The sequence below is a fragment of the Nyctereutes procyonoides genome, unplaced genomic scaffold (genome assembly GCF_905146905.1).
Source record: "Nyctereutes procyonoides isolate TBG_1078 unplaced genomic scaffold, NYPRO_anot_genome, whole genome shotgun sequence".
NCBI classification, from domain to species: domain Eukaryota; kingdom Metazoa; phylum Chordata; class Mammalia; order Carnivora; family Canidae; genus Nyctereutes; species Nyctereutes procyonoides.
This window is the reverse complement of record NW_026575160.1, coordinates 34,521,995-34,548,969: the sequence shown is the minus strand read 5'-3', so window position 1 is coordinate 34,548,969 and position 26,975 is coordinate 34,521,995. Positions and strand designations below refer to the sequence as shown.

The window sequence follows — 26,975 nt, the reverse complement described above, 5'->3', positions numbered from 1 at the left end:
TTTTATTGGCGTGTCCAGTGGATAAATCCTGCTTGCTCGGTGCTCTCTACCTGCCCCCCATTCCCTCCTGCTCCCCCGATAACGCCCCCAGTCGTCACCCAATCTCCGTCTTTCCCGACGATGTCGCTAACAAATACCACGCTGTCAGCAAGCCATTTCCTCCTACTCCGGTTCCCGGAAGGTGGGCCGACGCTGCCAACTTCCTCCTCGGCCTGTAGATGCTGTTTCGTCTGCCCCTCTGTTCAGGTGCTGCTATGCCACCTTTCCCAGCTCCTCTTGTCATGAACTATGTTTGCGTTTCTACAAACCTGTCTCACCCACGCTCACGCCGTCACCCCTAATGATTTGAAATCTCGTCGAGTCCGCAGGGACCGCTGTCTCATCCTTTTATCACACAAAGGGCGATCAATAAGCACTATCTGAGATGGACCGTACCAAGACACACATGAAGCGTTTACTGTTCTTGGGAATCACCTAAATAACGAAATAATCTTTTGATATTAAAATTATGCTATTGAGGGAAATATTATTAGAGACAATGACTGCTTTCATAGCAGAGTAGTTTTGGTGCATCGATAGTAGTTAACAAACAGAATAGCTATCAGACTCAAACAAACAAATCTACCGGATTAAAATGGAAGATTATCCCGAGAAATCTCTCCTCGCTGGCTAATTGTCAGAGTATATGACTCAGCTTGTGGGTGTCAGCTTGTGGGTGTACCAGAAGCACAGAAGGAAGTTTTGTCATCAATAATTAGTGCGATCACTGTTACTAATTACGTGTTAAATTATAACTACTCTAGGTTCACAAACTAAGAAATGGCAAAATAAATGTGTTCATAGGGGCGCCAACTTCAGAGCCCCCCTTCCCGCCCTTTCTTCTTGGCGCCCTGCAGAGGGGAGGGTGAAGCGCTTACCTAGCAGCAGCTGCCGTCAGAGGTCGCCCCGATTTTCCCCTGCAGGGACGAGCAATTCTATTTCTCAGAAATAATTTCTCTGGCAAACACCATAGGGGAGATTTGGGCATTGCAGAGTTTGGACTCTGACTGGCTCAGGTTTCAGTCCTGCCATATGTTAGCTTGACGTCTGTGAACGTCGCTCCTTCTGCCGAATGGGGCAATGTCAGAGGACTGCGAGGACTGCCTGGAGAATGCACGGGTGGGCCTTGGCGAGGGGTGGGCCTTGGCGAGGGGTGGGCCTTGGCCGCCGGCTCCCCTCCTAGGCCCTTGCCCGTAGACACGCTGGCTCGTGAACGGGAGGAGCTGATATTTGAAAAGAAACGTCTGGAAATACACGAACGAGTGGCTCGGACTCAGGAGTAATCAAGGCAGTCCGTAATCAAAAGGACTCCGATCAGCGTGGCCACGGCTTCGGGCGCTCGAAAGGCCAAACGTGGTTTGAAGGCCGCAAACTTCCCCAGCTGCTCGCTGGAGGCCGTGGCGCGTGGGCCGGGCCGTGGGGCCGAGGAGGGCAGCAAGGCCTCCCCCAGCTGGGCCGCACTCCGGGCCGGGGCTGGCCTTCGTCGCGGTGAGAGCATCTCCACGGGGCTCTACCGCGTCCTGAGGACACCAGGCTCAGGCCTGGCCTGGGCACGTTCCGCAGCACACACGGAACCGTCTGTTCTCACCGGGGCTGGAGTTGAGGACACTGGGCTTCGATGCAAACACGCTGCGCTTAAAGTGCTCCTTCTGGGGCGAGAATTCTGCTCGGCTGCACAGTCTGCGACCTTGAAGAGTCCACCGAAGCTCGTGAGATGGTGTCATCCTGCGGAAAGTGGAAAGATGCTGGACGCGCGTTGGAACGTAGCATGCATGGCTCACCTGCTCGTCCTAGCCGTCGGTGTGACCTGTGGCTGGACGCCCGGGGTGAGCACCCCCTTCCTCCTGCCTCCATTTACTCTTGAAACCATCACACCCATTCCTCTGGTTTGCGGTGTCACCTACCTGTCGCTACCTACCCATCTTATATGTAACCTGCCCTCTGCCCTCGGGGCCAGACCCACGTGAGCACTTGGGAGCCTGGGGACGTTCCCACCTCAGGTGAGCGTGCCCGCGGGGCGTGTGTGCCCAGCCGCTCCCTCCCCGTCTGCCAACCTGTTCTTCCCTCAGACTTCATTTCAATAAATGGCACCTATTCCCCGCTTCTCCACATTTTGTCCCAACTATATTGGAAACCAATGGTCTTCTCTTCACCTTCACCGCCACCAATCCGCCTCCAGCCAAATCTGCTCTATTTCCTACGCCTTCGCACCCTCCTCCTCTGCCAAGCTTCTTTGTCCTCTAACGAATTTCCTTGCGTATTTGTTTTATGTGACTGTTGTACAAACTACCATTAACTTAGTGGCTTAAAAAAGCATGAGTTTATGACTTCATAATTCCCCAGGTCAGGAATTCTAGGCCCGGGTTATGTGAGTCTGCTGCTTAGGATCTCGTTAGATGGAAATTGAGGTGACAGCTGGGCCTCAAATCCCACGGAAGTCAGGGCCCTGTTCTCAGATCACCCACTGGCTGAATTCAGTTCCCTGTGGCTCAACTACGGAGGTGCCCACTGTATGTGGCCTGGGGTCACTCCCTGCTTCCAGAGGCTGTGCCTCGATCCTCGCCACCTGAGCCCTCCACTGACAGCAGGAAAGCTCGCTTCCTTAGGCCAGCGGGAAAGGCTGTCCTTTGAGCGCTCGCCTGATTTTTTTTTTAATTTTTTTTAAATTTTTATTTATTTATGATAGTCACACAGAGAGAGAGAGAGGCAGAGACACAGGCAGAGGGAGAAGCAGACTCCATGCACCGGAAGTCCGATGTGGGATTCAATCCCGGGTCTCCAGGATCGCGCCCTGGGCCAAAGGCAGGCGCCAAACCGCTGCGCCACCCAGGGATCCCCAAGCACTCGCCTGATTAAGTCAGACCCGTCCAAGTCTCCCTTTTGAGTAACCAGAGTCTATCTCAATGGGGACTTTGGCTCCGCAACAAAATCCCTTCACCTTTCCCATGAAAGAACCTAATCAGACTCCGCCTGCACAGAAGGAGGGAGGATTATACAGAAATTTATACCAGAGGCAGATAGGGGGTCACCTATCGCACCGTGGCTTCTACTCCGTGGCCTTCAATCCTGAGGATCATCCAACCAGGATGTTTTGAGTAAATCACAAATTTACAGACTCTAAGTCATGTCACTAACATATTTCCTGTTTCGATCATGCCTAGTTGCATTCATACTAAAATCCACATTTCTTCTGACGACCTACAAGGCTTTATATGGTCTGATCCCTACCGGCTACTTCGTAGACTCGATTTCACTGATTTTAGCTCACCACCCACAGCCTCACGGCCTTCTGATCCTCAAACATGCTCCTCTTATTCCTACCCTAGGGCCTTTGGACTTGCTATTTCCTCCGCCTGGAATGCTGTTTCCCAGTTACTTACATGACTGGCTCCTTCTTGCCATTTAGATCTCATTCCGAATCTTACCCTCTTTAACCACACTATGTAAAATCTCTCCTTCCCCCAGCAACCTTCTATTATATTATTTTGTTATATTTTCTGATTCTTTTTATGCTTACCTATTTACTGCCTGTGCTCCTCATTTAAATGTAAACTTTATGAGAGGCTGGACTGCATCCGTCGACTTCACCAGTATTTCCTCATTATCTGGAAGAGCGCCTGGTAGGTGTCTACATGGTAGACGCTCAAAATATGCTGTTGGGCAAAAGATTCTATCAGAATTAATTGTACTTAACGTAATTCATGATGAAAGAATTCTATATTCACTTTGGGCAGATTCTTACAGGGTATGAGGAAGTGGGAAAAGAAACGGTGAAACCAATCCCTCACAGTTTGCCGTTCGTTCCATTATCGTTCAAAATAGTCACTGCAGATGGAAGCGTAAAGGTTGTGATCATGGAGGCCACTGTCCTGCACGGTGCTCACTTCCTTACTAAAGAAAAAAACTAACACAAAACAGAATTTCGCTTTTGCAGGCTTTCATTTTTCTACCTGAACTATCCCTCCAGGCAAAAATTCCAACTAAAACCCCCATTCGGTTAAACAAATTCAACAGGGTTGGGTGGAGAGAACCTCAAGGTATGAGCCGCAGATGGTGACAGCCGCAGCTGGGCGGGCGAACCGCAGCATCTCTAAATGCCTTTAGGCTGGACAGAGTAACTAGGTCATCGACCTGTAACCCAGGTCTAATAAATTGATGGGAAAAAAGCTTAAGCATTTCCTCCTTAATGCATTTTCCAACTAAAGACAACAAACATTTTTTTTTAAGTGAGCATTCCCAATACAGTCTTGTGGACGTGATAAAGCATTTTTCCATTCATCAATTTTCTGTGTTCTCTAGCATGTCTTATTCATCATTTGTTGCTTTATTTATTTATTTATTTATTATTTATTTTCATTTGTCGCTTCTAATTGCATAATATGTAAATTAAGCTTTAGATCTCTTCGTGGTCGATAATAATCGCCCTCAACTTGATAATGATAACTCTAGAATCCACGACAACTTCTTATAACCTCAAAGAAATCTTAGAAAACATTACAAACCTAGAGTTTTAAAAACCCATTGTTGTTTTTTTAAAAAGTCTTTGCATTACTTAGCAACCATCCTAAAATAGAAGAAGAAACGATTTATAAAGTACGAAAAAATGTGGCTTCTGCTGATGCATGTGGTATGAAACATTTCATTTAGTTACATGACTTTTTTAAATGGAAAAATACAAGGTGTGATTTCAATAGAATAACAGTTTAAAAATCTATCATTCCTAGAAAGTTCTCTGTATTTTGTAATTTCAAAAGTAATAAATGTATGTTAATGGTGTTTTTATTGCTTCTGAATATTTCCTATACTTTCCAAAGTTCCAACTCTTTGGGTCGTTGTGTAAAGAAACAAAATCAAGGACAATTGTCTCTCAAATTATCTGTTTTTCCCTCTTCTGTCACAAAATAGATAACTATATGAGATTTTACTTGGAATTTATACTATGTTTCGCAAAAATAAGTGTGAGGTTACCAAAGAAACTATGCTGGTGTCTGACGCCCCCCAGGTGTCCTGTTACTGCTCGTGACTGTGTGGCCTGAACACCTGAAAGTAGGAGGAGTGACGGCCGAGCTCACGCTCTCCACAGAACTCTGGACTGTTTTTAACTGGTCTCAGTGTTCAAGCGAGCCCAGGGCTAGCCTCGGCCCGCCTGGTGGTGACGGCTGCTTCAGGGCGGGCGACCCGGAGGGGGAGAGCCACGGGGGCTGCGGGGGCAGGTGCGCCCCGCGGTGGCAGCACCGGTCGGATCCTGGGGCTCGTTCCGGTGGCCGTTCTGGTGGCCGGGACCAGGGCAAGGCCCCCGGAGGCCGCGCTCCCACCTCCTGGCCTTGGGTGACAGCCGGGCCTGAGCCGGCTCGGCCGCGCTGCCTCACAGATTGACAGGAGACCCCGAGCCCCAGGTCCCACTGTCCTTGGACGGGAAGCAGCCACAAGGGAGCACTCCCGGAATCGGGACCCAAGGGCAGAGGTCAGACCGACCGCCCTACGTCCTCCTGCTGGCTGGGCCGCGGGGAGATGCGGGCCACTGCTCCAGGCCCCCAGGCCCCCAGACCCCCCAGACCCCCCAGACCCCCCAGGCCCCCAGCCCCCAGACCCCCAGACCCCCCAGGCCCCAGGCCAGGTTCCGGGCGCACACCCGTGACTCTCCGTGTCTCCACAGGCGCTACCCTGACTGCCGCTGCATTAACTTCGGATCCTGGTTTCTGCTCTCCTTCCCGGCTGCTGTGATCATTCTGCTCTTGTCCTGGATCTGGCTCCAGTGGCTTTTCCTAGGGTTCAAGTAAGTAGAGCCCCCATGCTGATGACGGGACGAGGTTGCCTGGGCTCCCCGAGAGCAGCCGGAGCCCCGTGGTGCCCGGACTCACAGAGCCCCCGGGCCCAGCTGAAGGCCCCTAGCAAGTCCGCACACGAGGCTGGCAGAGGAGGGGGCCTGTAGAGCCCAGCCCGTCCTGCCGTCCTCCGGGTCCTACGCAGTGATTCACTGAGCGGCGGGCCTGAGGCCTCCTCCTGATGGGCCAGGCCAGCCCGTCCGGGGGGTGCTCCAAGACATTTGCCCCCTCGTGTACGTGGGCATCGCCTGCGCCGTCCAGTGCCCGCGGCCGCCGCCAAGACTGGCACGTCCTTGAAGAGCCACAGGGAGACCGAGAGCGCGCCCTGTGTGTCCGGGACGAGGAGCCGGAAGACCGGGGACAGAGCTGTGGCTCTTCGCGACGAGCCATCTGTCTCGGTCTCAGTGTTTCAATCATAAAACGATGGAATTTAACTGGAAGATGAGTAAGCCCGCTTCCCACGCTGTGGTTCTAACACACATGGGTGCAAGCTGAAAAAAGGTCAAATCTCTGTATTCAAGGAGAATCTGCAAATATTGCCTCGGCTGTGGCTGGAGCTAATGAGCTACTTAAATGACCTAAGTGACGGGCGGCGTCTAAAATCACGAAGGGCTCCACGGCAGATCCGAATGCAGCCTATACCTGGAGCACATAAAACAAAACCCCAGAAAGACCAGGAAAATGACTGTAAATCAAACCCTGAGGATCTTTTCCTGAAAAAAAAAACAAAATAATTCAAATTCATCTTTACTGTCTTGTATTCAAATAATTTCAAGGACCTGTGAGCAAAACCACATGCTCTCTGCCGGGCGGGGGCCCGCGGTCAGCTCCGCAGCCTCGCTCTGCAAAGCAAAGCGCAGTGACCAGGTGGTGCTCCCTGCCGCCCTCCGAGCCCCACCAGGAAGGTGCTCCTCCCCCTCCTTTCCCCTTCCCGGGTCTTCTCCAGAACGGCCACAGTTTTGTTCATAGTTGGAAGACAGTACTGATGGCTATAAAACAAAACAAAACAAAACAAAACAACCCACTCTCTGTGCAGATTGTGGGACCAGCATGCGGCCGTCCTCCCGCTGAAGCAAATGTGTGGCAGGTCACAGACCCCAGCAGGGGCCCGGGGAGGCCAGCTGCATCCTACCGCCCCTTCCTGGAGACGCACGCCGTTGGGGTGGCTTCAACCGCAAGGGTGGCAAAGCAGGAGGCGAAGGGCGGCAGTGCCAGCCGTGGGACACAGCGCCCAGGCCCAGACCCACAGCGGTGTCCTTCCCTTTCGCTACATAGAAGGACTTTATAAAAAACGTACGCGACCATGGTCATTATTTTGAAGTGGCCCACCGTGTATAAAGGGAAAACCAAGAAAATAGAGGGCAGGCGCACCGAAGGGGGTTGTGTAGGAGGTCGAGAATGCGGTGAGGTGCCTGCGCTAGGCAAGGCCCCTAACCGATGACTCCGGGCACCTTGGGGCAGCCCCCGCCGCCCGCCGTGTCCCTTAGGCCTTGCACGGCTTTGCCTCTGCTAAGTTTGCAGTGTCCGCCTCAGGGCGGCAGGGTCTTCACCTCCAGGGGCCTTAGAGCAACAACCAGAAATGATCAGCCCCACCCCGGGCAACGGGGCTGATCGGGGCTGGAGGGCGACACGGCTGACGTCCCGTTATAAGTGACCCCAGCACACTTGGCGGGAGCAGCTCGTCCGTCAGCGCCCTGAACCTACTCAAAGCAAGAGCTTGCCGCCCTGTCACAGGCCGCTCGAAGGCACCAACCTTCATTTGTCCAAAGCCGGGATTAACTGTTTATCATCTTCAACCAAAAAGACCAAGTACATATGCAGTCCACTGGGTGAAAAACATTTTTTAAGGAGACTCACCTTTTTTTTTCTTTTTCTTTTTTTTTCTTTTTTCTTTTTTAGAGAGAGAGGGAGAGAGTGTCAGGAGGGGCAGAGGGTGAGGGAGAGAGAATCCTAAGCAGGCTCCACAGCCAACATGGAACCCAACGAGGGGCTCAGTCTCACGACCCCGAGATCATGACCTGAGCTGAAACCAAGAGTCAGACGCTTAACCGACTGAGCCACCCGGGCGCCCTGAGACTCACCCTTTTTTAAAATTCTACTTTCTGTTCTATAGGTGGATCTCAAAGTGGTCCGTGGATCCGTTTCTCACAATACTCTTATTTAAATTGTGGCAAGGGGTAAAATTTCAAGATTGGCACTGGTCAGTAGTTTAGTTGAGATCATAAAAGTTAAATATTACCTCATCGATCTTAAATATAACAACATCCATGTAATTCTGTCCAGTGGTTGGAGTGTGTCCAGGAGGATGATTTTCAATACGTACGATGGATGTAAGAATTGAGGAAAATCTGTTCATTCAAAGGGAATAAGAGTTTAAACATATCAGAATGGCAGAGCTACGGAAAAAATAAGTAAATAAAAATGTGTGTGATGGTCACGGTCACACCATCTTAGACTTCTTATTTTTTCCCTCATATCTATCCATGTTTAGCTCAGCAATTTTATTTATTTATTTATTTATTTATTTATTTATTTATTTATCTATTTATTTATTTATTTTTAGCCCAGCAATTTTATAGGAGAACATGCTTCTGCACTCATTCTTTTTTCTAAATCTGCTTTTACTGAGGCACGATTGGCATACAAAAAGCCGTAGATAATTAACGTATATGACTTGATGTCTTTGGAGATACGTGGACACCCATGAACCATCATCAATGTGAAGGCCACAAACTTTCCCATCACCTCCCAAAGTTTCCTGTTGCCCCCTTTGCTTTTTGAGGTTCTTTTTCTTCTTTTTCTCCTTTTATAGTCAAAGCACCTAACGTAAGAGCTACGCTCTCGTTAAATTTTTAAGTGACAGTAGAGTGTCATGAATTATCGGCCTTACTTTGTGCAGTGGATCTCCAGGACTTATTTATTTCCGGTGACTGAAACTTTGCACCCTTCGACTAACACCTCACCATTTCTGTCTCGTTACATTCCCTGACAAACAACTGTTTTACTCTCTGCTTTCATGTGTTTGACTATTTTAGACTCTACCTATAGGTGAGACTATACAATATTCGGTTTTTCTGTGTCTGGCTTATTTCACTTAGCGCAAGGTCCTCCAAGTCCATCTGAGTTATCACAAATGGCAGGATTTCCTGCTTCTTTAAGGCTAATATTCCAGTGTATGTTTATACCACCTTTTCTTTTCTTTCTATTCCACTTTTTCTTTATCGACTTGTTTGTCGATGGACATCTGAGTTGTGTCCACGCCTTGGCTATTGTGGTCATGTTGCCGTGAACACGTGAATGCAGGTATCTCTTCAAGATCCAGATTTCAATTCCTTAATCCTCCACTCAGAAATACCTTCCCTACCCACACATAATGTGATCTAACTGAGCTACTTATAGACATTCCAAAAGATGGAACATAAGAATCTAAAAAAAAAAAGAAAAGAAAAGAAAAAAAAAGAACATAAGAATCTAACCATTTGCTCATTTGTTTGTTCCACTGGAGGAATTTTTTTTTTTTTTAAATCTAGGCCTAGAGCAGTACTTCACCCCCACCCCCCAAAAAAAAAAAAAAGTTTTGAAGACCTGAGACTTCAGGAAAGGAAAATTAGTCACAAGGGAAAGTGTCAGTAGAAAACGGAGACTGGCAGTTACTATTGGCAGAAGATGGGAAACTAGTGGATTCTATTAGGACACAAAGGATGAAAGAAACTTGAAGAAAAAAAAGTGTAATAGAGTTGGTGTGCGTCCTGAGCGAAAGAGCCCTAGCTTCGACTCCCCTCACGATCAGCGTACATGACTTCTCTGCCCTAGAGAATGGCTCGAGTCTGGTATATTTTGTGCAAACTGATGGATCTGACAACCAGCAGTCCCATAAATTTGAGGAAGGTTCTGTTGAGTTGACGAGTCAAGTATTTGTTGTGCATGCCAGCGCTGAGTTCCTGCACCAGAGCCAACACCAATGGCACTGCCCCGCCTTCCAAGACTTCATTATCTAAAGAGATAAAACCTAGACATGTGCAGCAACTAACAATCAAAATAGACAATAAAGAAATTAAAATCTGTAACACTCAGGTACGGAATAACGCATTAAGTCAGAGATGAGCAGCACGTGGCAAAATTCCAATGATGTGAGCACTTCGAGAAGGAGGCGATCGGGGGAGGATGTGTGAAATATGGAACAAATATTAAGCCTTGAAAACGGAGCAAACCAGGCAAGGCGGGAAGAGGGGAGAGGACATTCAAAGGAGGACCCGGAGGCATCGGCGTTGCACACAGATCTCTGTTGTTGGCGGGAGGTTGGTATTTTGTGAAGCTTTGGCACAAATCTCCTCTTTAGGGAGAATCCTCTGCTTAACGGGCTCCATTATTGTTTTCAGCTTCAAGGAGATGTTCAAATGCGGCAAGACCAAAACAGCCAAACAAAAAGCTTGTGCCGAGGTGATCAAACAAGAATACCAGAAACTCGGGCCAATGAGGTGAGACACGCCCGCGGGCGCACGTGCAAACACTCCGACACACGCAGAGGCTTCTGAGGCCTGTGTTTGTTTAAGGTGAACGTGCACCTTAACGTAATTTAACGTATTTAAACACATAACGGGGGCCTGGAGCCCGCTGACCTTTGTAAATAGGACTCGACGTGACAAAACACATACTTCGGCCCAACAAAAATTTCCCAGATAGAGTGGAAGGGAGCCAGGGCCCCGGCGAGGAGTCGAGTCCTCTAACCCGACAGTCGCCCTCAGCCGCTGGTCGCGGTCACCTGGCCACAGTGTGGGGTCGGGCCGGGCCTGCCCCCGCGCGGCTCAGCCGGGCTCCGGGTGCCTGTGAGCGTCCTGGCCCGGGGCCGACTAGGCACGGACTCCTCCTGCAGGTACCAGGAGATCGTGACCTTGATCCTCTTCATCGTGATGGCTCTGCTCTGGTTCAGCCGGGATCCTGGGTTTGTGCCCGGTTGGTCGGCGCTGTTCTCCAAGTAAGCATCGCTCCGTGTCCCATGTGCTGACCCTTCCCGCCTCGCCCCGTTTCTCTCCTCGGTGGCCCCACAACTCGGAGGGTCGGAGGGACTCCCGTCTCTGCTGGGAAGGTGGCTCGATTGGCTCGGTTCTAATCTTTTCGGGACAAGAGGTGGGAAGGAGTGAAATGACAGGGGCGACCGCAGACGAGAGGTGCATGCCCAGCCAGGCTCCTCCGAACAGGCCCTGCTGGTCCCCAAGGGGTGAGGCGGTAACGGGCCTGTGGGTGCCGGTGGGAGCAGAGCCCCGGGTGGGAGCAGAGCCCCGGGGCCCCGCTGGGTCTCACCGGGCTCCTCGCTTGGGGCGAGTCCCCCACATTTTGGGCCTGGAAGGGACACTGGCGATGGTGGCTCCACGATGGGGGGGGGGCCGAGATGCATGTTTCTTAGGTGACATGAATGCCACCCTGTCCTCGCTGGCCCCCCGAGAGAGGCTCACATTCTGGGATTCTTGCCAGCTTGTTTTTTTATTCAGTTCAGTATCTCGCCTTGCCCTCTCATCGTGCTCACCTGCACACGAGTTCACTATGACTCCATCCCTGCCCCTATTTTGTGACCAGGAATTTCCAAGTAAGTAATGGGACCGATTCTACAGACTGACGTTAGGAGCTGGAAGCTGGGTCACGTTAATTTTACCTCCTCGCATCTCCCAGGCCAGCAGTCATGCTGAGTCACATGAAGTGAGGGGGACGACGAGACTGTGATTTTCTAAATTAAGGACCAGCCTACATATCAATATAAATACTTGGGTTTTTGAGATTTGTGCTGTTAATCCATCTCTCACCGAGGTGCTCGGGTTCTTAAATTGAGCAGATCGCTGGTGGGGACTTCCTGCCTCACACCCCACAGCGGGAATCCACGTTTGTGGGGACAGAAACCAAAATTGTTGGGGTTAGAAGTACCCGGCCCACATGGAGTAAAGAATTCCCCGACCCCTGAGCCAGAGCCTTCGGCTGCGTGGGCCCTGCCACGGCTGTTGGGAGCTCCACGGGGGCGCAGGTCTCCTCCGGGCGCAGCGGTGCCGCGTGAGGGCGGGTTCCACGGGGTCGGCTTCAGACGGTGACTTCATGTTTTGAACTAAGATTTGTCACTTTGCAAAGTCCAAACACGAGGCAGCATCCGGTTATTCAAAGCAGGCTATTCATAGCAAATTAGCACTTAGCACCCTGAGTATTACTTTTTAGTCTTGTAATAGGTCCTAAACCAACATAAAGTGATTATTATTCTTTTAAAATCTTACTCCTGGGCCACCTGGGGGGCTCGGCGGTGGAGCATCTGCCTTCGGCCCAGGGAGTGACCCCGGGGTCCCGGGATCGAGTCCCACATCGGGCTCCCCACAGGGAGCTGCTTCTCCCTCTGCTGTGACTTTGCCTCTCTCTGTGTCTCTCATGAATCAATAAATAAAATCTTTAAAAATAAAATAAAATAAAATCCTAGTCCTATTACCTTAGGAAGGGAGAGTCTTCTCTAAACACCAGGGTGTAAAAACCAAATGAAATCACACAGTAGCTAATAAAAACCAGGAAGAAATCCCAGCAGAAAATTCAATATAATCAGTTTCTAATTTCTATTCCTTACTGAAGGAGAGTGTAATTCAGGAGACACTTTGTTTGCAGCAGGAGAGCAGAGTATATTTGCTATGGGCGGGTGCTCAGGTTACCTAGAATTCTGAGAAAACAACAGGAAAAGGAACGAAGGTTTGAGAGAAAAGGGGATTTGAGGATACAAATCTAATCAACTTTGATTCATAAATTGCCAAAGCAAATAAAATTTGTGTAAGCCTAATATTTTGTAATGGTGAGACAACCTTTGTTCCTAATAAACTAAAAATAAAATGAAAATAACAATAAAATAATTATAGTGTTAAAGGTCTTTTGGAACAAAATTACTTCAGTATTTATAGCTTGATTTTATTTAAAGTATAATCTGTAGAATGTACATTATAGAGATTTTAAGCATTTCGAATTTCCAAAGCTAGAATGATATATCAAGATTTATGGCTACCACCTAATGTTTTCATTCCATCTGTTTGAACCTGGACTGAATTCAATGTGTCTTTTCATATAAGACAAAATCAGATTACATGATGCCTGACCTAATTTGGCAAAAATACCGTAAAAAATTACAGCTCAAATAAAAGAAATAAGGAACAACAACAACATAATAAATATTGGTTACATTTGTTGAATGAATTACACCAAGATAGCTTTTTATTCAGCAAAGAAATAAATAAAATCTATATTTAAGGAAAACAGACTCCTTTATCCTTTGTCAGGTTGAATAAAATAGTCCATTTCCTTGATTGTTTAGACTGCTCAAGTAAATCACAGATGTAGAGGCATCTATACTGTGGACACGTTGCTGAGTCACAGGAGAGCAAAATAATCTCCGGGGTGTACATAGCTCTTCTCAGACTGCAAATATTCACTAGCTAATATTGCTGAGTCTTAGAACTGAATTCTAATTATTTATGTCTGTTTCATTCATATCTGGTCTCCAGGTGCTTCTTAACTGTTGAGGCTTCTGGGAGCCTGTCTTATTTGCTGGAATGGCCTGGTGATTCTAAGACCCCATCTGTTCCTGAATCACTCTTAATTTGCACAGTGATCATTTATGAGCATCTCATAAACCATTCTAATGATTAATATTCTTGATTGAGTTTCATAGGGTGCAAAGCATTAAATGGGTTGATTTCATTTGTATGATATGGCTAGGGCCTATAATCACAGTAGCAGATGTTGCATCTTAGAAAAACAGATCAATTTCTTTTCAGAGGAATTTTAGAGGACTCCAGAAATACCCTTTCCTTGCCACAATGCAATAGTAGGATGTTACACAACAATCATACAGGGTTTTACCTAGGCTAGCAATTGTTTTGGCCTCAATTCTCTGCCAATATAATTAAAAGAAATAATTCAAAGAAAAAGTTGTTTATCAAATCCTTAAGCTTTACCTTAAAAGGAATTTGCCATGTCGCCCTTGTATGTCAGCATGTGTATTCATGGTTTTGAAAATAAGGAATCATTATATGTTGGAAACATATGGAAACAATGGGAACATGGTCTGAGATTTTTGGCTTTACTAAGTTTTAATATTTGGTTGGAAATCCATAGATGTTAGACCAGATTATCCAGAATGAAGAACCTATAACATCACTATTTGTATGCTTATTAGCATAGTCAATTGTTCTTCAGTTCATGCAAATTCTTGATGCAATTTTTTAATGTATCCATCTGTCCTTTTTCAGGTATCCTGGTTTTGCTACAGATTCAACTGTTGCCTTGCTTATAGGAATCCTATTCTTTATTATCCCAGCTAAGAGATTGACTAAAACTACACCTACAGGAGAAATTGGTTGAGTATTATTTATAATTCTGAATGAATTTGACAGAAGAGAAAATATTACAAAATTCCATTGGTTTCAGTTAGTACTTAAAACAGAAAGAATGGACGTGCTCACCCTGTCTGGGCATGCCCTGTGTGCACATCGCAACCCTGATTCAGCCAGCACATGTTCTCCCCCTACAAGAAGGATCATCTTTCTTGGCAGAAGTGAGAAGTAGATTTCCTTATGTACCATGGTTAGGATTCCATTACGAATGATACTATTTGGTCCACAATAAACCCACTTCCCCTGCCATAATCAGAATTAATCTTACTATTGGCAAACATAGGAACAAGAACTTGGAAGGCACACTTCATGAGGAGCCCTTGGTAATAAGTGCTAAGGATCTAAAAAGATGAGGAGTTTCAAGGGAAACTACTATTACAGCCTCACAGTAATCCTGGAGGGAATGCAAATCAAGCCCACACTTAGCCGGAACCTAGTGTCACAAATGAAAGATGAGGTATTTATTCCGTGGGAGCATTCGTTGTCTTTGTGATACGTGAATAAAGAAGTACCCACGTTTATGTGAACCTACCCTTCCTTTGCCTGACACACACACACACCTTTTAAACATAGGATTCATCTGCATCTATGCTGTACTAATTCAGTATGTTTTGGGTAGTCAGATTCCTATGTTATTATTGTGGGACAAATAGCTTAAAATCGTTTGAAAATAGTCTAGTATAGTTGTGGGCTTTCTTCCTGATGGCTTTTCTTTTATTTCTCTTTTTCCTTTTTTTTTTTTTTTTTTTTTTTTTTTTTTACTTAGATGGAACTGGGATTCATGCAGTTGGGTTGACCCTTCTGACTCCCTGAGTCCAAACTGATAAATGACTTGAGTCAGATGTCTAGGACATGATATATGTAAATACCACAGCATAGATATAAGTGCCTTTTGTTCTTTACTTAACACTAGAACATCTCAAAGCATGTTAGAAGGAGATATCAAAGTACAGAGTAACGATTTCTATGAGACCCTGAGTATTGACCATTGCACAAAGCCCTAAGGCCTGTCGGTGGCAAATGTTGAAGAACCAATGCTTGGCTTAACTTTCCTGGCTCGCATATCTGAATCACCCACTGAGAAAGAGCCTTGCTTCTGTTGGGAAGAAAGAATTTTCTTTGCCCTTCAAGATTCTTGTAGCTGGACTAAGAATCAAGTTGACATGAGACAGATTAATGGTAGAAAATCAAATTTAATAGTGTGCAGGCAAGGAATCCACATAGATGTGGAAGTTCCAAAGACAGTGAGGCAACATGACACTTTTATGAGCTGTGAAGAAGGGTAGAGGTCTGAGGATACAAAGAGGAGAAAGACCATGTGCAGGAAGGTGAAAGGAGATATTTGTAAAACAAAGGCTGCCTAATTATGAAGATAAGATTCTTAGGTAAAAAGGAATCTTTATTAATCTCTCTCTTCCTGGTATAAGAAGGTAGTTGGGTAGTTGAGGGGGAGGCCAAGAGCTTTTTCTGAATCTGCTGGTTGTTGATTGCTTTTAACTCAAAATAATGTTCATGCCAAAGAGGCCCATCTTGGGACAGCCTGCCCTTAGACCCCACACCCCTATCCACAATTCTCTCTCTTCTCATTCTTCAACTCTTGTTCTCCCTGAAAACCCACTCACGCTAGGTTTAAAAATGATATCATATGTTAAATTTTACATGAGAGGTACATTTCAGAGATGTTTGCATAATTACAGGACATATGCCTTAATTCAAGTAAGAAATAAAATTTTTATCAGTACGGTAAGATGGTAAAATTTTACCATGTAGAAGGCTGCTTGTTACACACAAATGTTAAATGTTAATTATATATTCATGGATGACTTTTTTTTTCAATAAATCAAATGAGCCATTATGACCCAAATATCAAGAGAAATCTTCATGATAATTGCTTTATAAGAATTTTAAGAGTCTTATAAATGATACTTAAATTATTTAATCTGAGCTTTGTTTTACACTGAAATCCTGATGAATCTATTATGACCTTCCTCATGATTTGGAAAAAAATAAAGATTCAAGTAAATATTAGTGAATAAAAGTATAATGTCACACTGATGATGTTAGAACCAATGGCATATTATACACATTTTGTATAGCAAAGAATAGTACAGTCCAATGCACTGTGTCACTCATAGTAGGCAAAGATGTTAGTGAAATGAATGAATGAAAGGCCTTATAAAGGACAATGATATAGTCTTTCTAAGTTTACTCTGTAATATGATCCAAAGGATTTTTCCAAGATATGGCATTTTTTTTCTTTTTTTGTAATGCAGTGTTCCACCTCAAGATAGGGATATTAAAAACTTCTCCTGAGATGGTGATTTGGGATAATAGAAAAAAATGTAATATGGTCATAATTAAGCAATGTATAACTATTGGGCTTGTGTTTTGCAGTTGCTTTTGATTATTCTCCACTGATCACTTGGAAAGAATTCCAGTCATTCATGCCCTGGGATATAGCCATACTTGTTGGTGGAGGGTTTGCCTTGGCAGATGGCTGTGAGGTAATATGCTGTGACTAAGATATTTAACAGTTAACTAGACTTTTTAAAAGAAAAACAGGAGACATTCAAGCTTTGGCGTATTCAACTTTATCCTATCATTTTAATGATGCAGATTTTAGTAGCCATGCAGTAAGTATACCACACAGATGAAGTGAGTTTAATAATTTTGGCAGGCTGCAGGCATTAAACATCGTTTTTAAATGATGTCTCAGTATGTCGAAAGGGATAAAGCAGAGAAAATTAGAATTCTGCAGGAAGGGGGTAAAGAGGGGCAGAAGGAGAGGGAGAGAGAGAGAGATTCTCAAGCAGACTCCCCGCTGAGCACAGAGCCTGACATGGGGCTCAATCTCACCACCCTGCAATCATGACCTGGGCCAAAATCAAAAGTCATTATCCAACTGAGCCACGCAGGCACCCTGAAGATTAGAATTCTTAATCCATGAAATAGTATTAGAAACTTGACTAAAAAGAAAAAATATAAAAGTCATATGTACAATGACTCCTCGTAAAACATTCTGTTTATAACCTTATCTTACTTCATGATGAATTTGAGTAGCTCACAGACCCCTTTTCAATATATCATAGTCCTAAGGCTGTCAGAGAAAGAGAAGGAGAAATAATAGTACTTTATTACATCATTTATTTATTACATTATTTATTACATATTAAGTATGTTAAAGGTGCTTTGTACATGTTTATTGAATGAAGTCAGAATTTTATATGACCATGGCTAATATTATATCATGTCCAATTTTAAAGAGAAAAAAAAAACAACATAAGGAATAAAATTCATGTCAAGGTTGCAATTGCTGATTCTGATTCCCTCACAATTCAAAGTAGCCATCAAAAGAATGGAAGTTATTGATTCTGAGAAGCCAGGTCTCAGTCTTGCTGAAATAGTAGAAAAGTGTATTTGTCTTATATTTCTATCATTTAAACTTGAGTGGTCTATGAAGCAAGCCAAATCTAGACATCAAACAACATTGTAAGTGGCACTCAGAATTGAGACAATTTCTAAGATTTTCAAACCATTACTAAATCGTATTGCCGAGAGCTGTGTCCAAATAAAAAAAAAAAATGACAGTAAAGTCAGAAACAAAAAAAACCCTCCCTATAGGCTGTTAAGAAAATAGCTTATAGTTATTTGTCTTGAGAAGAATAAAAATTTAACTCTCCAGAAGCTAAAAGGGTGGACACAACACATCTCTCTCACCAACCTTTTTACTTTGATGACTGGATAAGGAAATGGAACAGCTGTGAGCTTTAAATGTTTCACAGAAGGCTTCGAAATCCAGAAATGAGAGGTTTTTAATTAGTCAAAGGAGTAAAAAATTTTCATGGACGTTTTGAGAAGATACTTTCCTTCTAGGAGTCCTACAATGACTTTCAAGTGACAAAGGCGTCCCCAGACTTGTACTTTATATAAACTGGATAGATCATAGGACAAAGAAGTAGCAACTTTATTCTTCACAGTACACTAAGTGATTCAGGTACGAGCAATATTGATATAATCATAATGGCAAACTTTAAACATTGACTTAATAAAAATGCGGATATAAGAGTAAAAGAAATAGGGGGACACAATATATATATATGGTTGATGATGTAAGAAAACTAAATCCTTATGTAGCATGTTAGAAAGTTAGTAAACAATGTCTAAATGTGAAAATTAGGAAAAAGCATATTTTAAAAACTAGCTATATATAGCTAATGCGGCTTGAAAATTGTGTCTGAGGAACACAACTTAGGAGGGGAGAGAGGTAGACCAGAGGCTGCCATTTTCCTAAAGCCGTATAGTGCCACATGACTTGTTAAACTCTTCACATATATTAATTAGATAAAATTAAATTTCAATTGAAACAATGTGGGAAGACAATTAGAATTTCCTAAAGCATGTCAGTAGTTTTGAAATAAGAATAATTGAGAGCTTCTCTGTGTCAAAGCCGCCTAGATCCACCAAACCATGGGAAAATAGGAAAGATTAAAATTGTATTTTAGAAACTGAGTTCTTAGAGCAACTGACATCTTATGCATTTAAATTGTGTCTGATTAAAATGATTGTTAATGAATAATATTGAAATTTTTTTTTGTAGGAGTCAGGATTATCTAAGTGGATAGGAAATAAATTATCTCCTCTAGGTTCATTACCAGTTTGGCTGATAATTCTGATATCTTCTTTGCTCGTCACATCTTTAACAGAGGTAGCCAGCAATCCAGCTACCATTACCCTCCTTCTCCCTATATTATCTCCTTTGGTGAGTATCTCATTCATCTGCTTTTATATTCATCGAAAGAAGAGTGTTCCACTCTGCTTGTTCTCATATTGTGGTATAGAATCATTTCGGGTGTGAATGATCTTCCTGTAAGTAACTTATAGGGTGGTCTTTATTTGCATGAATACATTTTTAGGAGACCTTAAATCCGGAGAACTCTTTTCTTCCACATTCAAGTAGAAGGATCTTAAGAGAAGCACTTACCTTCTTCGGTCTCCCTGGATTTTATATTTGCAGATCATCGGGAGGGTCAGCTTGAATCCTTTCTAGCTGTAAGACTTTGGGAATCCATGTTTCCTGGCAACTCTGGCTCTGACACTGACACTTCTCTCTTCGGATTATTCTTCAATTTCTGAGAAGTGGTTCATATAAGTGATTTGCAAATGAATGAAAACCTAGGCTTACACTTCAGGCTTTAAGCTAAAATATCTTAGACACAGTTCTCTGCGGCCCAGGGAATAGTTTTTAAAGAGAAGTAAAAAAGCAGATTCGCAAGGAGAGAGAGGAAAAGACAACCTTACTTCTGTCTCCCCACCTGCTAGCAGTTACAAGAAATAGCCTTAAGTAAAGTGTTGTTTTTTTTTTTTTTTTTATGGGGACAGCTGAGTTTGGTGAAAGGATAGCACTTCAAATTAAGAAGGATCGCCCTTCTGGGATTGTTCTGCTACAGCTCAAGGGGCATATGTTGGCGTTCTTGAGCTGCTGCTTCAAATTAGAGAAGAAATGTAGGCAGTTTTTAATGGTAAAATATCATTTTGGTTTTTCTCTTTTTTGCTTCTCAACAGGGCACAGTTAGAAAATTATGTGATGAATTAAGGGTAGTAGTAACTCTTCTTCTATGATGATCCCTAAGCAATTTTAAATTATATATGGCACAGGGGCAGACAATTAATGGAATAATGAGAAGCTTTGAAGCCAGAGGGACCGGAGACCCTACATACACTCTACTGCTTGCCAGCTTTGTGTCTGGACAAGTTACTTTTGCCTTTCCATGTCTTAATTTCTTATCTGTTATTTGGGGCTATAGTAGCCATCTCATAGGTCACTGGGAAAATTCAGTTATTTTATATAAATGCACACCCCCCGCCCACACACACACACAGAGCACCTGGCACTAGATGAGTAAAAACTACTTTTGTTTTTATATGGTTCTTGAAGTAAATGATACTTTATTTTCTATATGAACTGAGCTATAGCACTTAAATAGCACTAATTACCATATAAAAACAAGAGGAAAATATTCTTCAAGTGATAACTGCATTTCTGAAGAATATTCTTCACGTGATAACTGCCTTTATGTGTATAGTATTAGGTCTTTAGATTTTAACGTGCTTCTGGGAAAGCTCATCATAATAATCGTTCATTTTGATGCTTGGTGCCTACCTCGAAATTTTACTTAAACTCCTTCTTATCTTTTCCAACAGGCTGAAGCCATTCAAGTGAACCCTCTTTATATTTTGATACCTTCTACTCTGTGTACTTCATTTGCATTCCTCCTACCAGTAGCAAATCCACCCAATGCTATTGTTTTTTCCTATGGCCATCTAAAAGTTATGGACATGGTGAGTGAGCTGAAATCAGGTCCAATAGACATCTTTGTGTGTGTGTTATGTCCTGGGTTATCGCTCTTTTTACACACTATCAACTGCCAGGAAAAGCAAGGCTTTAGTTCTGCTTCTGAAGGTGAGTACATGATTGGTCACAGAACTGTTTTTAAAAATGGGAACTAGAAGCAAACTTACCGTTAGGATTTGCAGTCACAAACACAGAGATACTGAACGCATCAGTAATGTACCTGAAAAATGAACAGAGCACAGAGTACGTGCAACACAATGGCTTAAACTCGCATATCAGGATCAGGATCCAACTTGACCTAGTCAAAAGGAAGAAATAGGGTTAATGAAATTCAGCAATTACACGCTGTGGTTTTCCTTTTTTCTTTCTTTCTTTCTTTCTTTCTTTCTTTCTTTCTTTCTTTCTTTCTTTCTTTCTTTTCTTTCTTTTCTTTCTTTCATTTTTTTATCCATAGAGACACACACAGAGGCAGAGACACAGGCAGAGGGAGAAGCAGGCCCCATGCAGGGAGCCCGATGTGGGACTTCATCCCGGGTCTCCAGGATCACGCCCTGGGCTGAAGGCAGGCGCTAAACCGCTGAGCCACCCAGGGATCCCCACCCACGCTGTGGTTTTCTACCACAAATATTTTGCAGCAAATACTTGCTTCACATAATACACTGGACTCAGTACCTGCTGATGAAAGGTCATCTTTCTTGCTCTGATTCTAATGGTGGCACCTGACATAAAAGCACAAGCAATAATGAGACATTCAAGTGATAAAACATGGTCATTTTTCCCCAAATACAAAAGTAGTGATTGTCAAGGACTAGTTTGAGAATATTCTAGTCTCCCCCTAACCTTGATTACCAACTTCCAAACCAAAAAAGGAAAAAAAAAAAAAGAATATAACCAAAGTAAACTCAATGAGCTTACTATGAAAATTCAGTTCCAAGGTCTCAGTTGCCTCCTCCCACACACAGTGCTGTCCCTACAACTCTGCAATGTAAAAACTCTGGAAAGGTCTCTATGCAGAAGTCACATAATATCCTTTTGGAAAAGAAAATGTGCATAATAGAATACAACCAGTGTCGGACGTATGTGAATTAAAAAAAATAAAAACAGGATTCTTGAGTGGGAAATATCAGAAAGGGAGACAGAACATGAAAGACTCCTAACTCTGGGAAACGAACTAGGGGTGGTGGAAGGGGAGGTGGGCGGGGGGTGGGGGTGACTGGGTGACAAGCACTGAGGGAGGCACTTGACGGGATGAGCACTGGGTGTTATTCTATATGTTGGCAAAATGAACACCAATAAAAAATAAATTTATAAAAAAACAAAAAAAAACAGGATTCTGGATTAAATGAGTGGCTTGCATGTACAGAAAAGGGGGCCTCTGTAATAAACATTGCTAGGTATCCCCTTTTGCTTTGTGGCTCCATGTTTTAATACAGAGAATGCAGAGATAAGCTTTCTCTGTAAAGAGTCAGATAGTAAATATTTAACGCTCTCTGGGCCATATGCTCTCTGTCACAACTGCTCAGTTCCACCATTGTACATGAATGTAGCCAAAATATGTAACCACCATGGTTGTGGTCCCATAAAACTTAATTTGCCAAAACGGATCATGAGCAGAGGTTTGCCAACCTCTGTTTTAATGGATTCAAAGCAACTTTGAAATTTTTAGTGGACACCAGGATGATGACACAAGAGCTAGAAAAATGAGAACTCTAAAGAAGATGAATAGAAGTGGCATTTTATTAAATCTCAATAAGAGAATACTGAAGGCTAAACTAATAATGGTATTGAGTGAATTTGAAAGATCCAGTTATCATATAGTGACCTGAACCTTATCCACTGAAATACAAGACCTCAAAACTCATATTCTGATTTAACATGAAATGGGAAATTTTTAAAGGGATTTTTCTTGAATCAGAGTGATTCCAGTATATTCCTAAAAGGAACCTCATAGAATTTGCAACTAAATGTCATTTAGTTGAGGATAGATTCTGTTTTGATATGAATGGAGAGCTCATTGTTTTGTGAAGTAACAACAATTTATGCTAATCATTTATGATGTAAACAAGTCTGACATATACTTTCTGCGGTAGTATTCCGATTCTCCTATAGGTTTTCTTTTCAGGAAACTGACATTTATGCTCTTCCCTATTCAAGGTTAAAGCTGGACTTGGCGTTAATATTGTGGGTGTTGCTGTGGTGATGCTTGGCATGTCCACCTGGATTTGGGCTCTATTTGACCTCTCTACTTACCCTTCCTGGGCTCCTCCAATCAGTAATGAGACCATGCCATGACAAGCTGAATGTTATGACTATCCTTTGGTGAGTTTTGGAAACCATTGAGAATTCACTGCAGATATGGCATTGGAAAATTGGAGACTCATTTAAATTAGTCCTGTTGTAGCTGCTGTGGTTCCAGTAAACACCCAAAACCTGCCGTCGTAACCTAGAGTTCACAGTTCCTTTGAGACACAACCAAAGAGCAACTACGTCCCTTTATCAAGAAGCCCACAGCTGAGATTCTGCTCATGGACCATATGCATCCTGCTTCATCATAAGAATAATTTATAACATGACCTTCAAAAAGATTAGGCGATTTACTTCATTTTACAGTTTGGGTTTGGTGTAACATTTCAAACATCAATTTATTATCTCAAAAACTTCCCGTAAAGTTAGAAATAGGAAATAAAACATACCAGTTAATGAATACATGGATAAATCATTCCTGTTGTGTTGTTGAAGGGAATTTGTTGAAAAACCAACACTGTGGTTATCTGCACCGTATTGCAGAAAAAAAGTTTTAGTCTAAATGAAATGTGCATCCTCCCATTTAGAAAATGCCAGATTATTCTTCATGTATAGATATGGCATGAAAAATTGAAATTGAATTAGTAGTTTCAAAATTATAACTGAATCAACTAAACAACAGAAAACTTGTAGATAAGGATTAATTTCTACTTTACCCTGTGGTTAGATTAATGTAATTCATACCTTTAATATCTCCGTGCGCTAAGAAATGCATTTTGTAGGGCTGTGACTAATGCTTGCTGTGAGATGTACTGTTAGCACAGCATAGTTATAAAAGAAAGCTAAACACTATAGAACTATTAACACATTTATGTAGCTGTATAGCAATTTTGCTTTAGTGTTTATCTTACTTCAGAAATACACAAAGTTAGGGGTGTCTGGAGAGCTCAGTCAGTTAAGCATCTGACTCTCGATTTCGGCTCAGGTCATGGTCTCACAGTCATGAGATCGAGCCCTGGCCTGGATCCTGCTTAAGATTCTCTCTTTCATTCTCCCTGTTTTTTTTTTCTCTCTCTCTCTTTCTCTCTAAAAATAAATAAATAAACAATAAAATAAATTTTTAAAAGTTTAGAAATAGAAATACATAATGTCATGTAAAAAGACTCAGAAATTTAAATGAATTATCATTATGTATAGAGACAGAAAAAGGTCACACAACTCCATTATTATCAACATTGAGATGAAATATCAGATGGAAAATAAGAATAAAACTGTTGAAAAATTTACAAAAAGAAAATGAATTATTCATGGGAAAACAAACAAAAAAAGGAGATCTAAACATTCAAACAAAAAGTGGAAGAGAATAGTCTCCTAATATGAGGGATGTGAAGAGGAATAAGGTGTATTGACATTCCAAAATCAGACTACAAGGGGAAAAATGACAATCAAAAACAAAATAATGTGCAGTTAGGAAAAGATGGAGGAGTTAAAACATAACCAATTTCATTTTAAAAATAAAAAGGAAGACAGGCCAAGAAAATATCCTTGGTATTTTTAATCTTCATAGAAGGCATCAGACCTGGTTTGGGGTTTTTTTGTTTGTTTTGTTTTGTTTTTGTTTTTTGTTTTTTGTTTGTTGTTTTTTTTTTTTTGCAAATGATGGTATTTATAAAGTTGTTCTTAAAAATTAAATATAGTAAAAAGTATTTTTAAAAAGGAAGACATTTCTTTAAAAAGCATACATGATAGATTGTCTGTTATCTATTTATTAATCAGTCAATGCACAATTTGTCATTTTTTAAAAATTTGTCAATTTAAACCTTAAAATATACTGCCACTTTATGTATATCTTCTAAGTTCCCCCTCTATTCATTTGTTTCTTTCCCTATCATATGTTACATATTTACTTAAGATCAATAGTATTTCTTTTGGGCTTTTTTCTAGTCATTCAATTTATCACTGCTGAATTATGTGATGAATACATTTTAATTATGAAAAATGAAATGACTTTTCAAATTAGAATGAGTAAGTTTTGCTCTCAAGAAAATAATATAAACATTTCAACTTGAATCATTTTAATGAATTACTTCCAACAGCTGCCAGCTGAGTACAGGAAAAGTAATAGTCAAAATTTGTTTAAGTGAGCCATATCATTCTCTTGCTACATCTTTCTGTTTAGTTGATATATCAAAAATGACTAAACTCATCCATTTCACATTTGTTCCATTTACATCAAAGTTCTCAAGCTCTTTTAGTTGGAAAGATGATCAAACAAATCTCTGTCCTCCCACTCTATGGTAGATAGTGTTTTTGTCATTATCCTCATCCTTACTTAAAGGTTAACTAGAAATCCTTGTCACTTTAAATCCCAGTATCTCACTTAGGGTTGGATCTTGTCTAGATAATAGTAGCAATTTCACTAAGTGCCTATTTACTGTCTGTTCATGCAAGTGCGTGGAAGACTCCACCGACATGTGTGGATCCTTCACTCACCCCAACGGCCTCTGAACATGTCAGCATCTCCAGAACTCAGACTTCCTTCCTTTCAAATGTCTGCACTCTTTCCACCTCACTTGGTATCCAAGGCTTTGTTCTCTCCTTTCAGCCTGGACATTAGGAAAGTATGCTTTTTGCCAATGGTACTAATTAATCCTATTAGCCAAAATTGATTTAAAAAAAATTATCCTGATACCTGAACGGTTTCTTGACATGTGTACTGCATAGGATTATATTTCAAAGATTTGTTATTAAATATATTATTCTATCTCTGCCATGGCTAAATATATGATAAAGATCTGTGTCATCCGTCCTTTTATTCCAAAATATTACTGATTCAGTTAATGAATGACTATCTTTGCTCGACTATGTGAATTTCACCAAATTAAATTTTTTTTTTAATTTTTAGGAGGGGGAGGGTTGTACTAAAAACAAAAGAATACACTCAAACAAACTGGGTCAGTTTTAGTACTCTAACATAATCTAAAAAGGAAAGGTTAAAATTGTTAGTCTAGGACACCATTAGCCATGTTATTCAAAAATGAAGCACTTTAGTCAAAGGAAAAATTTGCTAGGTAAGTTTTGAAAACACACATATCAAAAACACAGGTCCCCATTGTAGAAGCAAGACCAGACTAGCCCAAGAGCAAACAGTGAAACAGCACATAACCAAAGCAGAAGCTAAAGGGTTTTTCCAAATATGGGGATCTTCATTTACCTTGGAAGAAAAAGACACAGCGTTTAAAAAGAAACAAAGGGACTTTTCTTACTTATAGTATAGTGGTGGAGATACTAGGGGCAGTTTTGAGGGGAGTAGATCTTAAAGCCAAATAATAATAATAAAAAAATATTGTATTATGTGCATTCTGTGTCAGGAAGAAAATAATGGAAATCCTCCAAAGAGAAAGATGATGGAGCATCAGCAAGAATGCAGACGTGGCAACTGCTAATCCCTAGAGAGCTCAACATTTTCTTTATTTTTTTTTAAATTTTTATTTATTTATGATAGTCACAGAGAGAGAGAGAGAGAGAGAGAGAGAGGCAGAGACACAGGCAGAGGGAGAAGCAGGCTCCATGCACCAGGAGCCCGACGTGGGATTCGATCCCGGGTCTCCAGGATCGTGCCCTGGGCCAAAGGCAGGCGCCAAATCGCTGCGCCACCCAGGGATCCCACATTTTCTTTAACAGAAATACAAGGAACAAGGGATGGGAGACAAACCCAGGACCCAAGCAAGTTGTGGGTTGAGTGGAAAACTATGAGTGAGGATCTCAAAGGGCTGTGTTCTCTGAAAAGATGTGAGCTAGGACAAAATCCCATCTTATAAAGGGAAACCTCAAGGGAACCTCGATGTCTTGGCCTATGCACTGGGTGAAAGAATCTCCCCCAGAGAATTCACAATGTGCAGGTTATGGGCCAATACCAGTGTGGGGAGGGGGGTGGGGGAGAGACCAAACCCTTAATCCCAAACTTTATTTTAAAACAATTCCGGGTTGATAGTGTGCCTAAGTACCTGGCAAAAAAAGGAACACTTTCTTCAACCTGGGGCTCAACATATTACTAAGATTAAAGCTCGACAAGAGATTATGATCGAAACTTGTCAATTATGCTAAGAC

General features: G+C 42.5%; 1 protein-coding gene across 1 annotated transcript in view; it reads left to right on the top strand.

The window, feature by feature from the left end:
• SLC13A1 (solute carrier family 13 member 1) overlaps positions 1 to 26,975 on the top strand; it is a 97,592-nt gene that overhangs the window by 55,224 nt on the left and 15,393 nt on the right. Inside the window, exons 8-15 of the mRNA XM_055314864.1 lie at positions 5,696 to 5,815; positions 10,244 to 10,342; positions 10,738 to 10,839; positions 14,126 to 14,232; positions 16,664 to 16,773; positions 18,867 to 19,028; positions 20,471 to 20,608; positions 22,776 to 22,940. Coding sequence (XP_055170839.1) covers positions 5,696 to 5,815; positions 10,244 to 10,342; positions 10,738 to 10,839; positions 14,126 to 14,232; positions 16,664 to 16,773; positions 18,867 to 19,028; positions 20,471 to 20,608; positions 22,776 to 22,913 — 976 coding nt within the window. The 3' untranslated portion in view covers positions 22,914 to 22,940. The remainder of the gene's footprint in view (positions 1 to 5,695; positions 5,816 to 10,243; positions 10,343 to 10,737; positions 10,840 to 14,125; positions 14,233 to 16,663; positions 16,774 to 18,866; positions 19,029 to 20,470; positions 20,609 to 22,775; positions 22,941 to 26,975) is intronic.